The sequence below is a fragment of the Seriola aureovittata genome, chromosome 14, assembly GCF_021018895.1.
Source record: "Seriola aureovittata isolate HTS-2021-v1 ecotype China chromosome 14, ASM2101889v1, whole genome shotgun sequence".
In the NCBI taxonomy this organism is placed as follows: Eukaryota; Metazoa; Chordata; class Actinopteri; order Carangiformes; family Carangidae; genus Seriola; species Seriola aureovittata.
Window position 1 is genome coordinate 25,899,306 of NC_079377.1, and position 20,695 is coordinate 25,920,000.

The 20,695-nt window shown below is 44.1% G+C and overlaps 1 protein-coding gene across 1 annotated transcript in view; it reads right to left on the bottom strand.

Annotated features, from left to right (window-relative positions):
* tjap1 (tight junction associated protein 1 (peripheral)) overlaps positions 1 to 20,695 on the bottom strand; it is a 35,480-nt gene that overhangs the window by 12,304 nt on the left and 2,481 nt on the right. Inside the window, exons 2-4 of the mRNA XM_056395408.1 lie at positions 8,008 to 8,115; positions 7,217 to 7,266; positions 2,005 to 2,179 (exon numbers count right to left, since the gene is read on the bottom strand). Coding sequence (XP_056251383.1) covers positions 2,005 to 2,124 — 120 coding nt within the window. The 5' untranslated portion in view covers positions 2,125 to 2,179; positions 7,217 to 7,266; positions 8,008 to 8,115. The remainder of the gene's footprint in view (positions 1 to 2,004; positions 2,180 to 7,216; positions 7,267 to 8,007; positions 8,116 to 20,695) is intronic.

The following is a 20,695-nucleotide window of genomic DNA, read 5'->3' on the forward strand; positions in this document are numbered from 1 at the left end:
TGACACGGAGGAATACGATGATTTGTTGTGGACACTTTGTGTTTCCTCAAGTGTCATTATCGGTAATCAATAAGAAGAGCTTGTTGGAATTAAAAGCTTGTGTCTGGCTGCATTTAGACAAATTAATGTTTCATCACATTGACCTTTGTACTGCAGCATTCTGGGTATTTCAGTGACTAATCGTGCCTGTCAGCAGCTGCTGCTTGAAGACATCGTCTTCAAAAGTTTGTTCGTCCTTTAGTTTAAATCAACAGATTTTTTAAAGCAGTTTAGTGACTCTATTATTGATTGTTTCACATTTTAAAATCTAATATAATAAATCTTAAATATAAGACTCTTACATTTTCTGACTAATAAAGTTATAAATAATTTGAAAAAAGAAATTAAAAAAATTCCTCTAATTGTCACAGCTGTTATCTTTCAATTCAGAAAGACAAACAAAACCAGCAGGAAACAGGAAGTGGGGAGAGGAGGGAGGGTGAGGAGGGTGAGGAGGGTGAGGATGATGAAGGTCGTCCCCCTCTGACCTACCTTAATGCGTGACACAAGTGACAGATTAGAAACAGGTGGTCTGTGTTTATTCTCCTGAACATCCACCTTAACTCCTCTATTCATCCCCAACTCCTCCTCTTTAGGCTCCGCCCCCTCTGTGACATCACCCTGCTGTCTCTGGCTCTCCTGCCCCGCCCCCTCCTCCTGCAGGGGCTGGTACCAGCTGTCAGGTCGCTGCAGCGCCGCCACCCAGTCATCCCAACGTCGAGTCCGGCCTGTGGACAAAACCTCCGCCTGCTGCTTCCTGTGTGCGGGTCGGTGGGTGTGATGTCTGCGCTGGGGGGCGGGGCTTCCTTGCTCTCCGGAGGACGACCTACCAAGCAGCGTGAGGTGGGCGGGGCTTAAGACCCGATTAGTGATCTCATCCAGAAAGTTGGAGAAGCGGACTTTGTCCTCCAGAACCTGCATCTTCCAGTTCCAGTCTGTCCTGCAGGGCGAGGGCGGCGCAGAGGACCGCCGTGAGGACAGTGCCCGTTGCTCCGCCCGGTCCAGAGAGCGAGCCGGACGGTGGCAGCCAGTGCCATCACGCCCTCGGCTGTCATCCAGTAGCTCCACTGACTTTGACTTCCTGATAAAATCGTAGGTGTGCTCCACGCCCAGCGAGGTCGGCTGCTTCAGGATACCCTTTGGAGGGGCGGCGGTCTGTGTCCGGGCGGCGGTCTGCGTCCAGTGAGCCTGACTATTACGGCGCTCTCCTCTGGGGCTGCTGGTGGGGGAGTGCTTCCAGGCCGGCGCGGGGCTTCGATGTGCCGGGAAACTCTGGTTGCTGATGGTTGTGAGGAGACTTGCTGCATGGCGAGGACTCATGGTGTTATGAGGACTCGAAACGTGGCGAGGACTCATGGTGTTATGAGGACTCGAAACGTGGCGAGGACTCGTGGTGTTTTGAAGACTAGAGATGTGGCGAGGACTCGTAGTGTTATGAGGACTTGAGACGTGGCGAGGACTCATGGTGTTATGAGGACTCGAGACATGGCGAGGACTCGTAGTGTTATGAGGACTTGAGACGTGGCGAGGACTCGTGGTGTTATGAGGACTCGAGACGTGGTGAGGACTCGAGACGCGGCGAGGACTCGCGACGTGGTGAGGACTCATGGTGTTGTGAGGTCTCGAGACGTAGCGATGATTCGTGATGTTTTGAAGACTTGGCGTGCAGTGAGGTCTCGTGGGTTTATGAGGACTCATGGTGCGGCGGTCAGATGCTGTGACGCCCACCGCCGTGGTTTTGGTCCGGTTGGGTCGCCGGGTGTGGCTTCTGAAGAGTGATGGTGGCGGGATGCAGAGCTCCAGACTGGACAGACTGGAGACGTCCTGCTCGCTGTCTGAGAGCGGGAGCGGCGGCGTCAGGATGCCATGCTGTGGGCCGGCGCTCTGCGGCCGTTTACCAGCGGCGGAGAAGTGGGTGAGACGCTGCAAGGTGGATGGAGGTGTGTTAAGGGTGTGTTGGTTTACCTGATTGATGTCGGGCTGCGGTGTGGGTGGGGGTGGAGCGGTGGGCAGGGCGTGGCGTGTCTCGCGGTGCTGCGGTGGAGCCTTACGGTACGGCTTCCTCGCCGGGGCCGCGCTCGTCATCCTGGCCCCTGCTTCCTTCCTCTTTGTTTCCTTCCTTCCTGTCGGTGTGTCAGTCCTGGCAGGAGAAGAAGAGCGAGATGAGGTAGAAAACAGACGCCTGCCGATCACCCGCCGACCACCCACCACGACACCTCTACCACAACTGGACTCTCACACTGCTGTCACACTCTCTCTCGCTCGCTCTCTCTATCTCTCACTCTGCAGATCAATGCTCGGTCGCCCCTCATCAACGTCAAACACAAGTCCTGCATGTGTGTTTATGCTGGAGTGTCTGACAGAGCGTAAGTGTGTGTCTGTCTATGTGTGTGTGTGTGTGTGTGTGTGTCTGTGTGTGTGTGTGTGTGTGTCTGTCTATGTGTGTGTGTGTGTGTGTCTGTGTGTGTGTGTGTGTGTGTGTGTGTGTCTGTGTGTGTGTGTGTCTGTCCTCACAAGAAGATACAAATAACAAAGTAACAAATCAATGGACCTTACAGGTGTATGTGTGTGTTCTTGTCTTGTATCTTTGTGAGGACCAGGTATCAAACCTTCACTGTGAAGGCAACAGGTCCTAAAAGAGTCTTTCTATAAAAATTGCCTTTACTTTGTTGTTGTGAAGCTCAAACGAGAAAGGATGACGGTCCTAACAAGTATATCAATATATGTACTGTCTGTGTCTGTGTGTGTGTGTGTGTGTGTGTGTGTGTGTGTGTGTTAGCCTCAGGCGACACATTGATCTCAGTTTGTTTCCAGAGCAGGAAGTGCAGCTCCATTGATCCAAATGAGGCTAACGTTAGCATGTCAGCATTAGCTTGATGTTGATCTGAATGACACAGAACAGAGCTAAAGCAGCCAACATGCTAAATGTCAGACCACAACTCTGATCTGACTCACAACACAGTGTTATATATGTGACTGACTGATTTGAGCTTTGAGACTCTGACAAAACAAAAACAACAAGCAGCTGCATTATGATTTAACACATCATCACATCTGTTCGAATAGAACCAAGATAAATTTGTTATCATGCCACAGATCCACCCACCCATGAAAAGGTTACTAATATAACCTGTCCATAATTACGTAGAGCACATTCATCATGTTTAGTGCGACCTGGACCTCAGCTGCAGGCCTGTTGTTCATTTTACAGAAAATATAATAATTTCCTGGAACAGCCCTGGTTCTGCTGTTTCTACAGAGCGGTCTGTTTCTGCTCAGTGACCTGCTCCATTTAGAGTTTGTCCTCGTCACATGACCAGATCCAACCCTGAGGGACCCAATGACGAGCCATCGATCACTGTGTGACTTCCTCTGTCACACACACACGTTTGTCATTTCTATATTGGTGAGGACCATTACTGACATAATGCATTCCCTGGCCCCCGACCCTGACCTGAACCATCCTTCAAACCTCCGTCTTCTACACTGGTCCAGTCTGTGTGACACGTTCAGCTGTTAGAAACCAGAGTCAACAGACAGGACTTTTCCTACTCAGAGGTCCAAGCCCGAGTGAGGCGGGGGCCATGCATGCAAAGCTTCGAGGGTCCCCGTAATATTGTAACCACTCACATTTTTATTAGGGCCCAAAGTCTGAGAGTCGAGACCCGAGGACGTATTCACTTATAGTCAAAGCGCCACCTTCCGGAAACAGTTAGCACGTGACAAACATCTCTGGATTAACATCAACAGTTCATCATGTGATCTTCACTTGATGAAAAACAAGTGTGTATTCTCTAGTGCAGTGGTTCCCAACCTGTGAGCAGGGGCCCACTGGTGGGCCACAAAGGTATTGCAAAACAGTAAAACTTTGGTAAAAAGATGTAATTATTATTAAATAAATACTATAACAATAAAAATACTATTATTAAAATATATAAACACACAATATATATATATCATATATATATATATGTGTATATATATGTAAATAAATAATGTTTTTAAATGTTTTAAATGAAACAAAATGATCTTTAAAAATATAAAAAAAATGTTTCAAGCTGCTTTTGTTTTTTTTTCTCATATTAAAGCCTATTACAGTCATAGCCAATGACAGGAACTTTTATATTGTTGCTGCCAGATGACATCGTATATTTGTTCTCTATCTCAGTCCGATTTTGTGCTAAAAGATCACATCCATGATAAAAACTGGAGAATCAACATGGAAAGCTGGTTAGAAACAAGAAGAGTTAAAAGGAAAAAGTCAAGAGAGATATGGTGAAAAACAAAAAAGAATACTGAGCTCCCTCTGTGTTCAGTTCAAGCCTGAAAGTTCAATTGTTATTAAAATAAAAAGTGCTCTGAGAAGTCATTATTTGCCCTCCATATTGTTACAGAGTTCAATGTGGGCCACCAACATTTTTCAGATTTGGTGCGGCATGAGTTGGAAAAGGTTGGGAACCACTGCTCTAGGTCACACAACACCCAATAATCATGATTTTGTACTGTACGTCCCTATCAGCCAACTTCCAGTTAATGTATTGATGAATTAATAATTAATACTTATTAAAACCACCTTCTCGCAACAGGAAGTGAAGCCTAGAAAACACATGGCTCGTCAAATGTCTGCCCAACTTCCTGTATTTCATCTTCATCAGCATGTTCTGCACACAGGAAATATTTGATTCCTCAGGACAGTGAACTGTGAGTGTGGACGCTCCATTTACAAAAGGCTCCGTCAGTGATGCTTTCTGGCTCATTCTTGTCTCTATTGTGACGTTCGCTTCTTTCAGTGTCTACAACCCGCATACAAATCATATCAAAATCATATATTTACAGTCCTTTGAAGGAGAGAGGACCGGCTAAAATTTCTGCAATTCAAAGGTCTAAAAATCAAGCTGGTCCTCACAGAGATAGACATATACACTCTCACACAGAGGGAAGTTCATCATGAGGCTATTTGTGCAGCCATTTATTCTGTCCTCAGAGTGAAAACCATCGATCACTGGACTTGAAGTTTCATTTCATCATTTCAGCCTCTTCCTGTTTCACGTCCCTCAGTGTCGACCGAGCTGCTGCTTCTTCAAGTCTCAGATTCATTTCAATCATCTCCTGAACGTTACTGAAAAACCATTAAACCATGTGAATTATTTACTCCTTGTTTCTGACCAATCAGGTTTTATTCTGTCTCTAAATACTACAATACCCATGAGTCTCAGCTGCTGTTGCTATGGCAAGGAAGCCGGTGAGAGGTGTCAATGTTTGATCAGGTTTAATGAAGTTTGGTCTCATTTTTTAATGTATATAAAAAAGAAGACAACAGAAAGAAAAAAATACCCCAACTGTTTTTATAATGGAAATGTTTTGCATAATTTATGTTGTATTAATGTGGCATTTTAGTTTTAGTATTGATTTATTTTACTAGGCTTGATTTTGTTTCCTGTTCCTCAGTGACGTCGTTTCCTGCTGCATTATGTTTCTCATTTAATCTGAAAGTGAACTCCTGAATATTTGATCAGGTTTCAATATCACACTAAACAACAGAAAGTGAAGCTGTCGGTGAAATGCACCTTGGGAGTTGTAGTTCACTTCTCTACTGAAAGCTCCATGTTTCTTCTTCTTCTGTGTTTTATTTGAAGTGTTGATCCATCAGAAGATATAAAAACCATCTCAGTGTAGTTTTACATCTCCTCTCTCAGGCTTCTCTCTGCAGCTCTAGTAACAACAGGTCGGTGAGCCAATCAGAAGAGAGGAGGCTCTGAGCCTCTCTTCTGATTGGCTGACTGTTTTCTGAGTGATCCAATAAAAATATATCAGATTTCAGGTAAAAACACTCAGAGAAACCAAGTCCTGCAAGGTTTGGATGGTGGGTCCAGGTGGGCGGGGCTTGGTGACTGCTTTGTTGTGACATCACAAAGTTCCAGAAGTCCTGACGGCTGGTTTTAAGGCTCAGTTTCTGAATACAGGCTGTGTGCATTTCTCTGTGGACTGAGGCTTTGATACTTTCACAGTATTAATATAGAAGCTAGAGCTGATCTATAATCACACTACACATGGACACACACCTTTACACTGGAGGAGCTTTAAATTTTATGTCCACCTGTCTCTTCTGTGCTTATGCCTAATTTTTAGCAGCAAGGAATTTTTCCTGCAAAACTGGCAGTTGCACCTGTGGTGGCTTCAGTGAATCCACCCGGATCCTCCTCTGTGAACATGTCTGCTCCTGTTATTGGTGCAGTCCTCCCTCAAATGTCAATGCAATGAGCAGCGAGAAACAAATGACAAAGACTGTGACTCGAGCCTGATGCAGCAGTTTGATCAGACCTGTTTCTCCAACAGAGACGTCTTCTGTAATAAACCAGCAGCTGATCTCGGGTCAGTTTCAGGAGCCACAGTCTCCAGTTACTTACAGTAACTTCCGTTCTTTCTTCTCCAGTTGTTATTTAATAATTTCATCTATGTTTACGTTCAATATGAGAATCAATCATTATTCAAATGATTGATCAGGATTTCTCTGCACCAGGAAAATGTGTATTTTTTCAGGGAATAGAAAAGTAAGATGTTGACAGGTGACGGCTTCCTGTCAGGTGAGGAAGAGGAGGGTGAAGGTGTCTTCATCTCGTCTGACTGCAGCTCCTGAATTTTACATCAAACTGCCCCAAGTGTTTTTACCCAGCATGCTCTGCTGTCACGCAACACACGTATTTTATATTAGTATATTTTTGACGACCCAATAATTACAATCATCCTGCAGCTGCTCTCATTTCTTCTTTATTTATTTTGTTCTCTTCTTCCTCTTTTCTTTTCACATCTTCTCTTTTCTCTTCCTTTTCTCTCTCTGTCCTCTCTTGTTCTTCTGTCCTTTCACCATTTTTGTTTTCTATTATTTATTCCCTTCTTTCTGCTCTCCTTCACCTCTTTCATTTCCCTCCCTTACAGCTTTCCCTTCCTTCCTTCTTTCTTCTCCTCTTCCACCATCTTCCCCTTTTCCCTTTTCTACTCCTTCTACCACCCTCCCTTCTTCTTTCCTCTTCTTTCCCCTTTTGCTTTCCTTTCTTCCAACCATCTATCTGTCTTCTTTTTCTGTCCTTCCTTCCTTCCATCTTTGTGTGTGATGTCATCATCGTCGTGTCTTTCAGGATGTGACATCATGGGCTCAGGTGTGTGTTAGTGTTTGTACCTGAAGTGTGAGCTGCTCCAGATCTGACTTCATCCACAGAAACAACACACCTGAAACACACACAAACAGGATCAGCTGTTACAGGTGACATCACGTCACAGTTTAATGACCGTCATTAAAACAGTTAAAGGCGCTGCGGCTCAAACGCTCGTTAACTCACAAGAAAATGTTTAAAGACAAAACGTCGATCAGTTTCTCCTCAGCGATGAAAAAAATGTTCAGGAAACGTTTAAATAATTGATGTTACGCTCGCTCTCTCTGCAGCCCGAGGACACAAATCATCAGACTCATCATCTCGCTCACACTTTAATCAGTTGCCATGGTTATAGAGGAGGTCATTAGAGGTTAATACACCTGCAGCCCCCGAGGATGAAACAGAGAGATCTGATGAGGAGAAGCGAGGAGGATCACCTGCTGTTTCCTCAGGTGTCTAAACTCTTATCGTGATCCTAACGAATCACAACGAGACAAACTTTTCCTCAGAAGAAGAAACAGGAACGAGACAAACTTAAGGTTCAGATCCACAGACACGTGAAGCTGTGGTTATATGGACACTATCAATATCAATAAATAATTTTTATTGAGAAATTACACTTTATGTGTAACTGATCACTGTATTTATCACAATCTAATCATCATCACTGCACGAGCTCCATGACAGAGAGAAAAAAACATGGAGGACAAAACATCTGTTGAAAAGCAGAAAAGAGCCAAGGCCATGGAGTCAGAGAATGACTGAATGACTGAATGAATGAGTGGATGGATGGATGAATGGATGGATGGATCTGAACCTCGTACGTCAGCACAGAAAATTCTTCATCCTCTCTGCTGTTTTCGTCCTCTCACATTCAGCCCAGTTTCTCCTCCTCTGGGCGTGTGAGCCTCAGGCCTCCGATAACCTGAAACACAAGACGGAGGGATGGAAAAACATGAGTCAATACCTGCAGCCAGTCAGACAAAAAACACCAGAGACACACGAGAAGAGAGAGGGCAGAAAAAACAGACTAAAAGCTAAAAACAATGGTTAAAAAAACAGGCTAAAAAAGCTAAAAAAAAAACCAGACTAAAGCAGCTAACAATAAGAGAGAGAGACTAAAATAACCAAGAAATACAAGCTAGAAATAGCTAAAATTAAAGGCTAAAACAGCTTTAAAAAATAGTTTAAAAATACAGGTTAAAATAAGTTTTAAAAAAAAAGGCTAAAACAGCTAGAAATACAGGTTACAAAACATACATTACATAAAGCAGGTAAGAAAATACCAGCTTATATGATAAAATACAGGTTAAAAACAGCGAAAGAATTCAGGTTTAAAAACAGTTAAATGCTAAAAGCTAAAATATACAAGCTAACAGAAAAAAGGCTATAGGCTAAAAGAACAGGCTAAAGGCTAACAGACTGCCCTTTTCCCTCAGTGTCGTCTGCAGGCACAGACCCAGGCCTGTCAGTGTCAGGTGACTGCAGGCAGACTGCCAGGTGAACCCATTAGTCTAATTAGACCTCAGCTCCACAGCTGCTCATTAGCATCATCAGAGAGAGATGTTAACAGAGGAGCTGAGAGGCTGCCGAGGATTCACTGACCAGTAACAGCCCAGTAAAGAAACCAATAACAGACCAGTAACAGACCAATAACAGACCAGTAACAGAACAATAACAGAACAATAACAGACCAGTAAAGAAACCAATAACAGACCAGTAACAGATCAGTAAAGAAACCAATAACAGACCAGTAACAGACCAATAACAGACCAGTAACAGAACAATAACAGACCAATAACAGACCAGTAAAGAAACCAATAACAGACCAGTAACAGAACAATAACAGAACAATAACAGACCAGTAAAGAAACCAATAACAGCCCAGTAACAGACCAATAACAGCCCAGTAACAGACCAGTAAAGAAACCAATAACAGCCCAGTAACAGACCAACATCAGACCAATAACAGACCACCAACAGACCAGTAACAGACCAACATCAGACCAATAACAGACCACCAACAGACCAGTAACAGACCAACATCAGACCAATAACAGACCACCAACAGACCAGTAACAGACCAGTAAAGAAACCAATAACAGACCAGTAAAGAAACCAATAACAGACCGGTTCAACATGTGGTTGTTCTCATTAACATATTTTTCTCTTCCCTTCTTCAGAGGTTAAAGGTCACTCACACACACTAACACACACTAACACACACTAACACTCACTCACACACACTCACACACACTAACACACACTCACACACACACTAACACTCACTCACACACACTAACACTCACTCACACTCACTCACACACACTCACACACACTAACACACACTCACACACACACTAACACTCACTCACACACACTAACACTCACTCACACACACTCACACACACACTAACACTCACTCACACACACTAACACTCACTCACACACACTCACACACACTCACACACACACTAACACTCACTCACACACACTCACACTCACTAACACTCACTAACACACACTAACACTCACTCACACACACTAACACTCACTCACACACACTAACACTCACTAACACTCACTAACACACACTCACACACACTCACACACACTCACATTCACTAACACACCCTCACACACACTAACACTCACTCACACTCACACACACTAACACTCACTAACACACACTAACACTCACTCACACTCACACACACTAACACTCACTAACACTCACTAACACACACTCACACACACTCACACACACTCACACTCACTAACACACCCTCACACACACTAACACTCACTCACACTCACACACACTAACACTCACTCACACACACACACACTAACACTCACTCACACACACTAACACTCACTAACACTCACTAACACACACTCACACACACACACACCACACTCACACACACTCACACTCACTAACACACCTCACACACACTCACACACACTCACACACACTCACACACACTCACACACACTCACACTCACTAACACACCCTCACACACACTCACACACACTCACACACACTCACACTCACTAACACACCCTCACACACACTAACACTCACTCACACTCACACACACTACACTCACTCACACACACTAACACTCACTCACACACACTAACACACACTGACACTCACTAACACACACTAACAAATGCTAACACACACTGACACACACACACTAACACACACACTAACACACACACACACACACTAACACACACTAACACTCACTCACTCACTCACTCACTCACACAAACACTCACTCACACACTAACACACACTGACTCACACTCACACACACTCACACACACTAACACACACTCACACACACACTCTCTCCCACTAACACACACACACTCACTCACTCACACACTAACACTTTCTCACACTCACACACACACTAACACACATTCACACTCACACACACTCACACTCACTAACACACACTCACACTAACACACACTAACACTTTCTCACACTCACACACACTTGTGTGAAGTGAAGTGGCTGATGGGAAAAGGAAGGAGATCAATGTACTAAGTGATGGATAATTCTGTAAATGATGAGGAGGAATGTGAAGTGTACAGATGTTTACAGGTTTGTGTGTGTGTGTGTGTGTGTGTGTGTGTGTGTGTCTGTATGTGTGTGTGTGTATTTAAAGGACTACAAATCCCTGCTTTAGTCCTGAACCCAAACAGACGACGGGAGAATCACACAGAAAACTAACCGGCTGCCCGCCCACACACACACACACACACACACACAGCAGGTGTGTGTGTGTGTGTGTGTGTGTGTGTGTGTGTGTGTGTGTGTGTGTGTGGGCTGAGTCACAGCCGTCTGTTTGTCAGGAAGAGGCTGAAGCGTCTGTGACAGGAAGTGGAGCGACCAGCTGACAACCTGCCACTGACATCACCGATGCTCACCTCCAATTGAAGGTCAAACTGCAACAGATGGCATGCTGGGAAATCCACCGGCCGCAGCGGGGACTGCAGAGAGAGCACGACTCAGTCCAGACACAGGGAAACAAAACGCTTTGCATGGGTTGTCTGAAGACTGAGTCCAGATCAGACCTGAAGAGACCAGAAGCAGGTCTGAAGAGTCCCACAGGTGAGACGATGGATTCTAAAAGTTTGATATCAGCTGATCAAATATTGATCACTGATTGGAACCTTCACTTAAACATGTTGACATAAAGCTCCTGACAGACAGACTCAGTGTTGTTGTGTTTTACTAATTAAACAGAGGAACTGATTCAAATATTAATCTATTCTTCCACTGGTTTATTTAGTGACAGCATCAAGTGATCAACCTGCGTCTGATCTGCACTGACAGGTAACAGACACGACCAGCCAGGCTGACAATCAGCTGCTACAGTGCTGATAATCAATACTGATAATCAATCACTACATTTTCAAGCTAAATTCTCCTGTCAAATGATTTTCAAAATAAAATGAAAGTTGTCACTGATCAATTCTTCCAATTAAGTAAATAAATATATTTCTACAAGCTAAAGAAACCTGTTAACCAGCTAATCGGCTAACCAGCTAACCTGGTAATCAGCTAACCTGGTAACCAGCTAACAAACTAATCAGCCAACCAGCTAACCTGCTAATCAGCTAACCTGTTAATCAGCTAATCAGCTAACCTGGTAATCAGCTATCAAACTAATCAGCCAACCAGCTAACCTGCTAACCAGCTAACCTGATAATCAGCCAACCAGCCCTGATGATGTGATTGGTGTTGGTCACATACCAAACACAATCCTGTTCCTTGAGGTCTGGAGAACAGGATGTGTAGTCCTGGCGTCTCTGTAGCACAACGACCACACGTTTTATTTTTACCATAAAACTGCAGCTTCTGTGATTTCATTATATTTGGATTCATTGTGCAGCTGTAATGAAAGGAAAGTAAAAATGGAGTCAGTCCTGTGAGCTCTTGTCTTCTCCTCAGCAGTCAGTCAGGAGTTATGGAGGTGCTGATGCTGCAGTCTGGAGCTCCGTCTTTCTCTCTGTTTACTGGGGGTGGGGGCAGGGGCGGGGGGGGGGGCGGGGGCGGGGGTAACGTCACCTCACCAGGTGGAGGAGATTTGTTTCTTTGTCTTCGGCGGCTCAGGTCGCTGCGTCTCTGACAGAAGACGTGGCTTCACGTCACAGACCTGAACCTGATGCTGTGTGAACAGACGTCTGACTCTGACTGCTCAGGCTCATCACCTGTCACCTGACACCCGTCACCTGACACCTGTGAACCTGCTGCTGTGACTGACAGACAGACAGACTGATGAGGCTTCAAACAAGCAAACAACAGATACATTGATTATAAATTATCAGTTTATCGCCATTATCACAGGAAGTTCTCCCAGCTTCACTTTCCTTCTCTATTGCCTACCTTACCCAGAATGCCTTACACCTACCATCAGCCCCTGTTCAGATATGTTGCACAAGTCGGACATGATTATTCCAACAACCACCTGTCTTTCAGCTGCAATGCATTCTGGTCCAGCTGCTGTGTGTGGTGTCGTTCTGGCTTGAAACAGCAGAACACCAACCAATCAGAGGGCAGAGGAGTCACACGTCCCCGCCCCTCCAAACTCATCCTACCCATAATCCTCTCTGAGTGGAGATAAACCGCTGTGGCATGTAATCCTACACACACACACACACACACACACACACACACACACACACACACACACACACACACACACACACACACACACAAACACACAAACACACAAACACACACACACACACACACACACTCTCTCTCTCTGCAGTGCCTTGCTTCACGACTGTTTGGGATTCAAACCACGACCAGTTAAAAGTGAAATATTTAATTGGTTAAATTGGAGTTTTTAGTCCGTTGTGAGTGGATGAACTTCCTGAAAGTAAAAGTGAAAACTAAAGGAGAAGGATGTGAACTACATTACCCATAACACACTTCTGTTTTTAGACCCACACAGAAGTTTATCTGTGTCCTGACAGAGTCATTATTCCAGCCTCGGTAACTCACTGATTAATTGCATATTAAATGTTGATGAAAAACACACACACACACACACACACACACACACACACACACACACACACACACACACACACACCCCCAGCAGAAACACTGAAGACATGGACGGAGACAGAGGACGAGTCAAGGACGGACTCAGACATCACTTGTGTCCGACTCATGAATAAAATATGAACATTTGGTTTTCTGTGTTTTCAGAGGAAGTGGACTCGTCTGATCCAGACCAGGACTGACCCTGGTCTTCACCTTCAGTCTTGTCAAACTAAACTACACAGAAACACCAGTTGACACACACACACACACACACACACACACACAAACACACACACACAACCTTGACCGTCCTCTGACTAAACTGTCTCCTTGTTTCCTTCATGTCGTCCTCTTTCCTTGTTTACTTAAATCTCTCTGTGGTTTTCATGGAAACAAAGAGTCTGTGTTCACATTGTTGTTTCTGAGTCACAAACATGTTGACATGGTTTACTGTGAGGCCCCCCCCCCTGTACGGGCTCAGGGGCCCGAGGAGTCAGGGGCCCCTCACACAAAGCTGCGCTACAGGAGTACAGAGTCTTGGACCAGGAGGAAACCGTGTCTCCCAGCCGCCGTGCTCTCGCTGCTTTCTCCTCCTCATGAAACATTTGCAGCAGATTTGTTGAATATTTCAGGACGTGTGTTGGTCTCTTTGTTGCTGCTGTTTCTCCACGTTAACATCAAACGTTCATCACAGGGACCGAGCGAGACCAGCACCAGGATCTGTACTGACAAACTCCACAGCTCCCCCAGTGGTGAAAAGCTCCACAGGGTTCCTTTAATTCCTCCTTCCTTCACTGAACCGGAGCCGGATCCGGTGTCCCGGACCCGGTGGGCCCAGATGGACCCTGCTGACTCAGCTCAGCACACAGGACGTTTCTGCTCCACTGGAGCAAACACAACGAGACTCCAGCGTGATGAAATATGAATGCAGAGCTGCTCCGACTGTGGACGGATTAAAAGACAAAAACCTTCCTGAGGATAAAACCTGGGATGACTCTGCTCATCATCCTCTGACCTTCATCCCGCCGCTTCCTGTCGTCACTCTGCTTTATCGACTCGCCTCAGTCTCATTCTGCTTCAGTATCTTAACGTTGTTACAGCTCTGCTCTCATCACCGTGGTGACGCTGTTTCTGCACCGTCACACTAATAAAGATCAGCCAGTGATTTGTTCGAGGATGTTTCTGTATCAGTAGGTTGGTGACGTCACTGGAGTGGACGGCGCCTCCGTCAGGACAGAAGGAGGATGAAGCGCCATGTTGGTCTCGCCCTGTGTGACCCCGAGTCACCTCATGTTCTCAACAGCAGAAAAACCACAGACTGTAAATAAAGATGGACGTCGCCTCTGTGACGTCACCCGCAGGTTTCTGAAGCTCAGAGTAGCTGCTCCACCGTCGCCATCTTGGCAGTGTCTGACTGCGTTGGACATTTTAACATGGGAGTCTATGGGGACTGACTCACTGTTGGAGCCAGACTCTAGTGGTCGTTAGAGGAACTGCAGCTTTTAGCAATATCATTTTGGAGCCGTATATCTTTCCTCTGTATCCATGGTGATTCTGATCCACGATGCCACGGTCATACCCATTGCTAAACTCTGGACATGTGACTCGTTACTTAAAATAAGCCTTAAACATAGGACAATCAAAAATTTTACACACCTCTTATGAATTTTTTTACAACTTATTAATTGCATTTTTAATCATTTTAACGACTGTGTGAACTTAAATTATCATGAATTTACCATGAAACCATATGAAATAAACCTCCTGATATCAGTCAACTTTGTTCTTTAGGTTTATTTGTGTAACAATCTCAGGACACTTGGTCAGTGTGGACACTTTCGTCCTTTGTCTCAGACTTTATTGGGGACGTCTGCGTCTTAGTGACGAAGCTGAGAACCAGAGAAACATGGAGCTTCAGTCTGATGTCACCGTCTCACCTGAACTAGAAACCAAACGCACCCCACCTGAGACTGAAACACACACCTGAACAAGGTGAACGAAGCCGGACACACAGCTCAGATTCCCTCTGTGACACGCACCCACCCAAACACACACACACACACACACACACACACACACACACACACACACACACACACACACACAGTTTAATGAGGACAGTGAAGTGAGTGTGATTTAACTTCACACAAATGGTGTGGGTCCGTCTGCTCATTAACCCTCCACACACACATTCACACACACATCGCTCTCTCATCAGCTCTCTCAGAGTCCAGACCAGCTGAGTCCAGACCAGCCGAGTCCGGACCAGCCGAGTCCAGACCAGCCGAGTCCAGAGCAGCCGAGTCCGGACCAGCCGAGTCCAGAGCAGCCGAGTCCAGAGCAGCCGAGTCCAGACCAGCCGAGTCCGGACCAGCCGAGTCCAGACCAGCCGAGACCAGATTCGTCAATTTCAAACGGGTTATTCTGAACCCAGGGGTGTCACTCAGTCAGCTGATGAAGGACCGCCATCATCATCATCCTCAGGTTCGGGTCCTGTCCAGATTTTCTTTCAGACCTCACTTCCTGTTGGTATTTGCCGACTTCAGAGAAACAGACCCAGACTGTTTCCTAGCAACAGACCAGTATAGCTCTATAGGACTGAGTCATATACCGACACATGAAGACAAATAATCTGATGACATCATCTCAGTTTCTGCTCCGACAACAACAACAACTATTATCAGTGACGACACAGAGCAGCAGCTGATTGGCTGAGGTTCTGATGAGCTGGTTTTCATAATGAACAGCTGAGTTTGTTGAGACTGTGTGTTTGCTCAGAGTCTGAGGAGACACTGAGGAGGAGGAGGAGAGAGATGAAGATCATTAATCTGACAAACAAATCTTGGTTTGTTTAACGTCTGAGTGAAAGAAAATCAGCAGCATTTTGTTTCTATTGTACGACTTCACTCTGAGGATGAAAATAGAAACTGATTTAGTAAATATGGACGACACACAAACTCTGAGTCACTGTTCACACCAAACAAGAAATACACTGTCTGTTTACACTGTTTCTATATTACGTGAAATAAAACTGAAGTGTTTGTAATACGGGAACTTTGCTGTTGTTTTTTGTGTCTACCTGACTCTTCAAACTAAAGCTGACATCATAAACTTATCTTCATTTTAAATTTTGTTCTCCTCTGTTTATTTCTGATCCTTATCCACCACAACAGGCAGCGAACTCCTTTCCTCCTATATGAAACCTACTTGGCAATAAACTAGTTTCTGATTCAATATTCAATATAAAATTATTTTGATAATGAGCTGATCATCTGAGTAATTCTTCATCCGAACACTTTCTGGTTTCAGTTTCACAGTGTGACAAATATTTACATATTTACCAAGTATCAACAACAAAAACCTGCAGTTCCTCTAATGGCCACTAGAGTCTGGCTCAGACAGTGAGTCAATACCCATAGACTCCCGTGTTAAAATGTTAAAATGGGAGTCATGACAACTGTTTATATAACTCGCCTGTTTACATTTTATTAAGGACTAAAGTTATGGAGAAAAAATGTTTTACTCACACGAGGTGGTTTTTCAGACGATTGGACAAATCAGAATTTCACAAAAGTGAAATGGGAAGCTACAGAAGATTTTTTGTTGGTCTGAGAAAAAAACACATCTGAAGTGACACTTTGGACTCTGGGAAAATTTAATAATAAATGAATCGGTAATAAAAGTGACTTGCAGCGTGGGATCTGTAGAATATAAGAAACTTACACTTTAAAATCGGAGCCTTTGATCAGAGTCAGATCGTGTGTCTGGACCCTGTTTCACCTGTAAGTCTGATTTAAAAACACACGAAAAGACAAAGAAGCAGCTGCACAGCCTGAGTTTGTTCTCATGATGTTTGTGAAAGGGTCTCAGGGTGAAGGTGGAGGTTCAGGCTGGATGTGAACAGGCTGTGGAGGAGCTCATCAACCAGCAGGGTCACTGTTCACCTCCCATTACAGTTAATCAGAGGAAACAGCTTTTAATACAGTTTGTGTTTGAATGCAACAACGTGAAGATCAGGGAGACAAACTGTAGAACAATCAGACACACACACACACACACACACACACACACACACAGAGCAGGTGTGTGACATTTGAAGTGACATTTAACAGTGATTTGTTTTTGTGCAGCTTCAAACATCCAGAGGAAACACTTCCCTGACCTCTGACCTCTGACCTGACTGCGGGTCAGATGGACATTAAGAGCAGGGCTGTGAGTTCACTGACATTCAACCGAACCTCATGATGTTTTTACAACAACTCCTGGTCAAAGTTTCCCATCAGCCCCTGCCGAGACAAACGGCGGCAACAAGTTTCTTAAAGGTCAGAAACAGACTGAAGGAACTGTCAGAGGACAACAAGACTTTTCTCATGTAGTTTCTCTCCCCCATGATAACCTGGTGATAACCTGCTAACCTGGAGATAACCTGTTAACCTGTTGATAAACTATTAACCTGATGATAACCTGTTGATAAACTGTTAACCTGGTGATAACCTGTTAACCTGTTGATAACCTGTTAACCTGGTGATAACCTGTTAACCTGGTGATAACCTGCTAACCTGGTGATAACCTGTTAACCTGTTGATAACCTGTTAACCTGGTGATAACCTGTTAACCTGTTGATAAACTGTTAACCTGGTGATAACCTGATGATAACCTGTTGATAAACTGTTAACCTGGTGATAACCTGTTAACCTGTTGATAACCTGTTAACCTGGTGATAACCTGTTAACCTGGTGATAACCTGCTAACCTGGTGATAACCTGTTAACCTGTTGATAACCTGTTAACCTGGTGATAACCTGTTAACCTGTTGATAAACTGTTAACCTGGTGATAACCTGGTGATAACCTGGTGATAACCTGTTAACCTGGTGATAACCTGATAACATTATAACTTGATGATAACATGTTAACCTGGTGATAACCTAGTGATAACCTAGTGATAACCTGGTAATAACCTCTTAACCTGATGATACCCAGTTAACCTAGTGATAACCTGGTGATAACCTCTTAACCTGGTGATAACCTGTTAACCCGATGATAACCTAGTGATAACCTGGTGATAACCTAATTATAACCTGTAAACCTGGTGATAACCTGGTGATAACCTGTTAACCTGATGATAAACTGGTGATAACCTGTTAACCTGATGATAAACTGGTGGTAACCTGTTAACCTAATGATAACCTGTTAACCTGGTGATAACCTTTTAACCTGGTGATAACCTGTTAACCTGGTGATAACCTGGTGATAACCTTTTAACCTGGTGATAACCTGTTAACCTGGTGATAACCTGGTGATAATCTGTTAACCTGGTGATAACCTGTTAACCTGATGATAAACTGGTGATAACCTGTTAACCTAATGATAACCTGTTTACCTGGTGATAACCTTTTAACCTGGTGATAACCTGTTAACCTGGTGATAACCTTTTAACCTGGTGATAACCTGTTAACCTGGTGATAACCTGGTGATAACCTGTTAACCTGTTGATAACCTTTTGACCTGGTGATAACCTGTTAACCTGGTGATAACCTGGTGATAACCTGTTAACCTGGTGATAATCTTTTAACCTGGTGATAACCTGTTTACCTGGTGATAAACTGTTAACCTGATGATAACCTGGTGATGACCAGGTGATAACCTGTTAACCTGGTGATAACCCGGTGATATCCTGTTAACCTGGTGATAACCTTTTAACCAGGTGATAACCTGTTAACCTGGTGATAACCTGTTAACCTGGTGATAAACTGTTAACCTGATGATTAACTGGTGATAACCTGTTAACCAGGTGATAACCTGTTAACCTAGTAATTAACTGGTGATAATCTATTGATAATGGATGATGATCAGGTGTCACCAACCTGTCACTCAAAGAAGCCACGCCCTCAATCCTCCATAACTTTAGTCCTTAATAAACACAGATACACAATCACATATAATCTGTAACGCATCAAACATGACGTGCACGTGTCGTTTGACACCATGGTAACACTTTAAATGTGTAATAGTTCCACCTGTGTTTTTTGTTCTACTCTGTCAAACACATAAACCCGTCCGTCTCTTAATGCGAACTCACGGCTGGAGAAACAACATGAATCTGAAGAGAAACACAAGAAAAAACAAGACGGAAAATAAACCAAGAAAAAGCTTTAGAAGTTCAGATCCCAGAGACACGACAGACGGTTTCTATTTAAAGACTCTTCTGCCTCAAAAACACTCGACACACAGAGACTGATGTGCTGCTGAGAGAGCAGCACTGATCAATACCTGATCAGTAACGCCAATATCTTATCAGTACGCTGCTCCTGCTGGGGTTTGTTTCACGGCGCTGACCTTAATGTAAATGAGACATTTACAGTGACTGAGACAGAAGCTGTGTCCCAGTTCAGGGGTCACTTCCTTCAGAGACGAGGACCGATCCGCAATGAGACAGTCTGGTCTAACGAGGATTTTCTCTTTGCGTCACCACCTTAATCTAATGACACAGTAACAGCTGTGAGTCTTTCTCATATCCTCCGTCACTGTCACTGGTTAGTGTGAAATGCATGCTGGGATTTTTATTCATTTCAAGTCAAATTTCAAGTCAGTTCAGGCGACGCCTCCTGCAGAGAACGCAGCCTGCGAAGGTGTGGTCCTTCGTAGACCGCGAAGACCGAAGTGAAATGAGACGGTCTGGTCTACGGAGGAACTGTTGCTAGGCGATCAGGTTTCTTCATGTCCGTTTCTCTCATGAAGCAGATTCATAGTTTCACTGGTTTTATTCATCAACTCATAAACTGAAGAACCCACAACAAGCTGTCGTAAACAACTGTCTGTTTGTTCGTTTCGAACAATAAAAATCAGTTACCACAGGCTGAAGATCTATTCTTATATTTCTTTTCTTAAATATTTTTCATCCAGATGTTTGAAGAGTCTTTGAGGATGCAGAAAACTGCGTCAGAACAGCTGGAACAGCTGGAGGAGTTTTAATCAACGTCACCAGTTAATGATGTTTAAGAGAAGCTGATGTTTCCTCTGCGACTGTTTCCTGATGCGTGACACTCTGTCTGAACACATCTTCACACAACCCATCGACACCGTGATGATGGTCTCCCTGACAACCACTGACCTGATGATGTGTCAGAGCAGGAGCTGAGGGTCAAAGTTCATCCACAGCAGGGGAAGATTTAACTTCCTGTTTCACCTGATTCTTTTTTTTTTGAAAGTCACAACAAAGATTTTTGGAAAATTTGTTCGAGTCACAAAGAACTGAACTTCTCTTCTATGACTCACCTGTTGCTCAGTACAGGTGTTTACTGAAGAACCTGAAAGCATCAGACAATCACAGCTCACTGAAAACACATTCACCGTTTCTGTTGATGAAACTGATTGTTTTCATTTTAATTTCAATAATTAATTGAAATTAATTAACTGTTTTA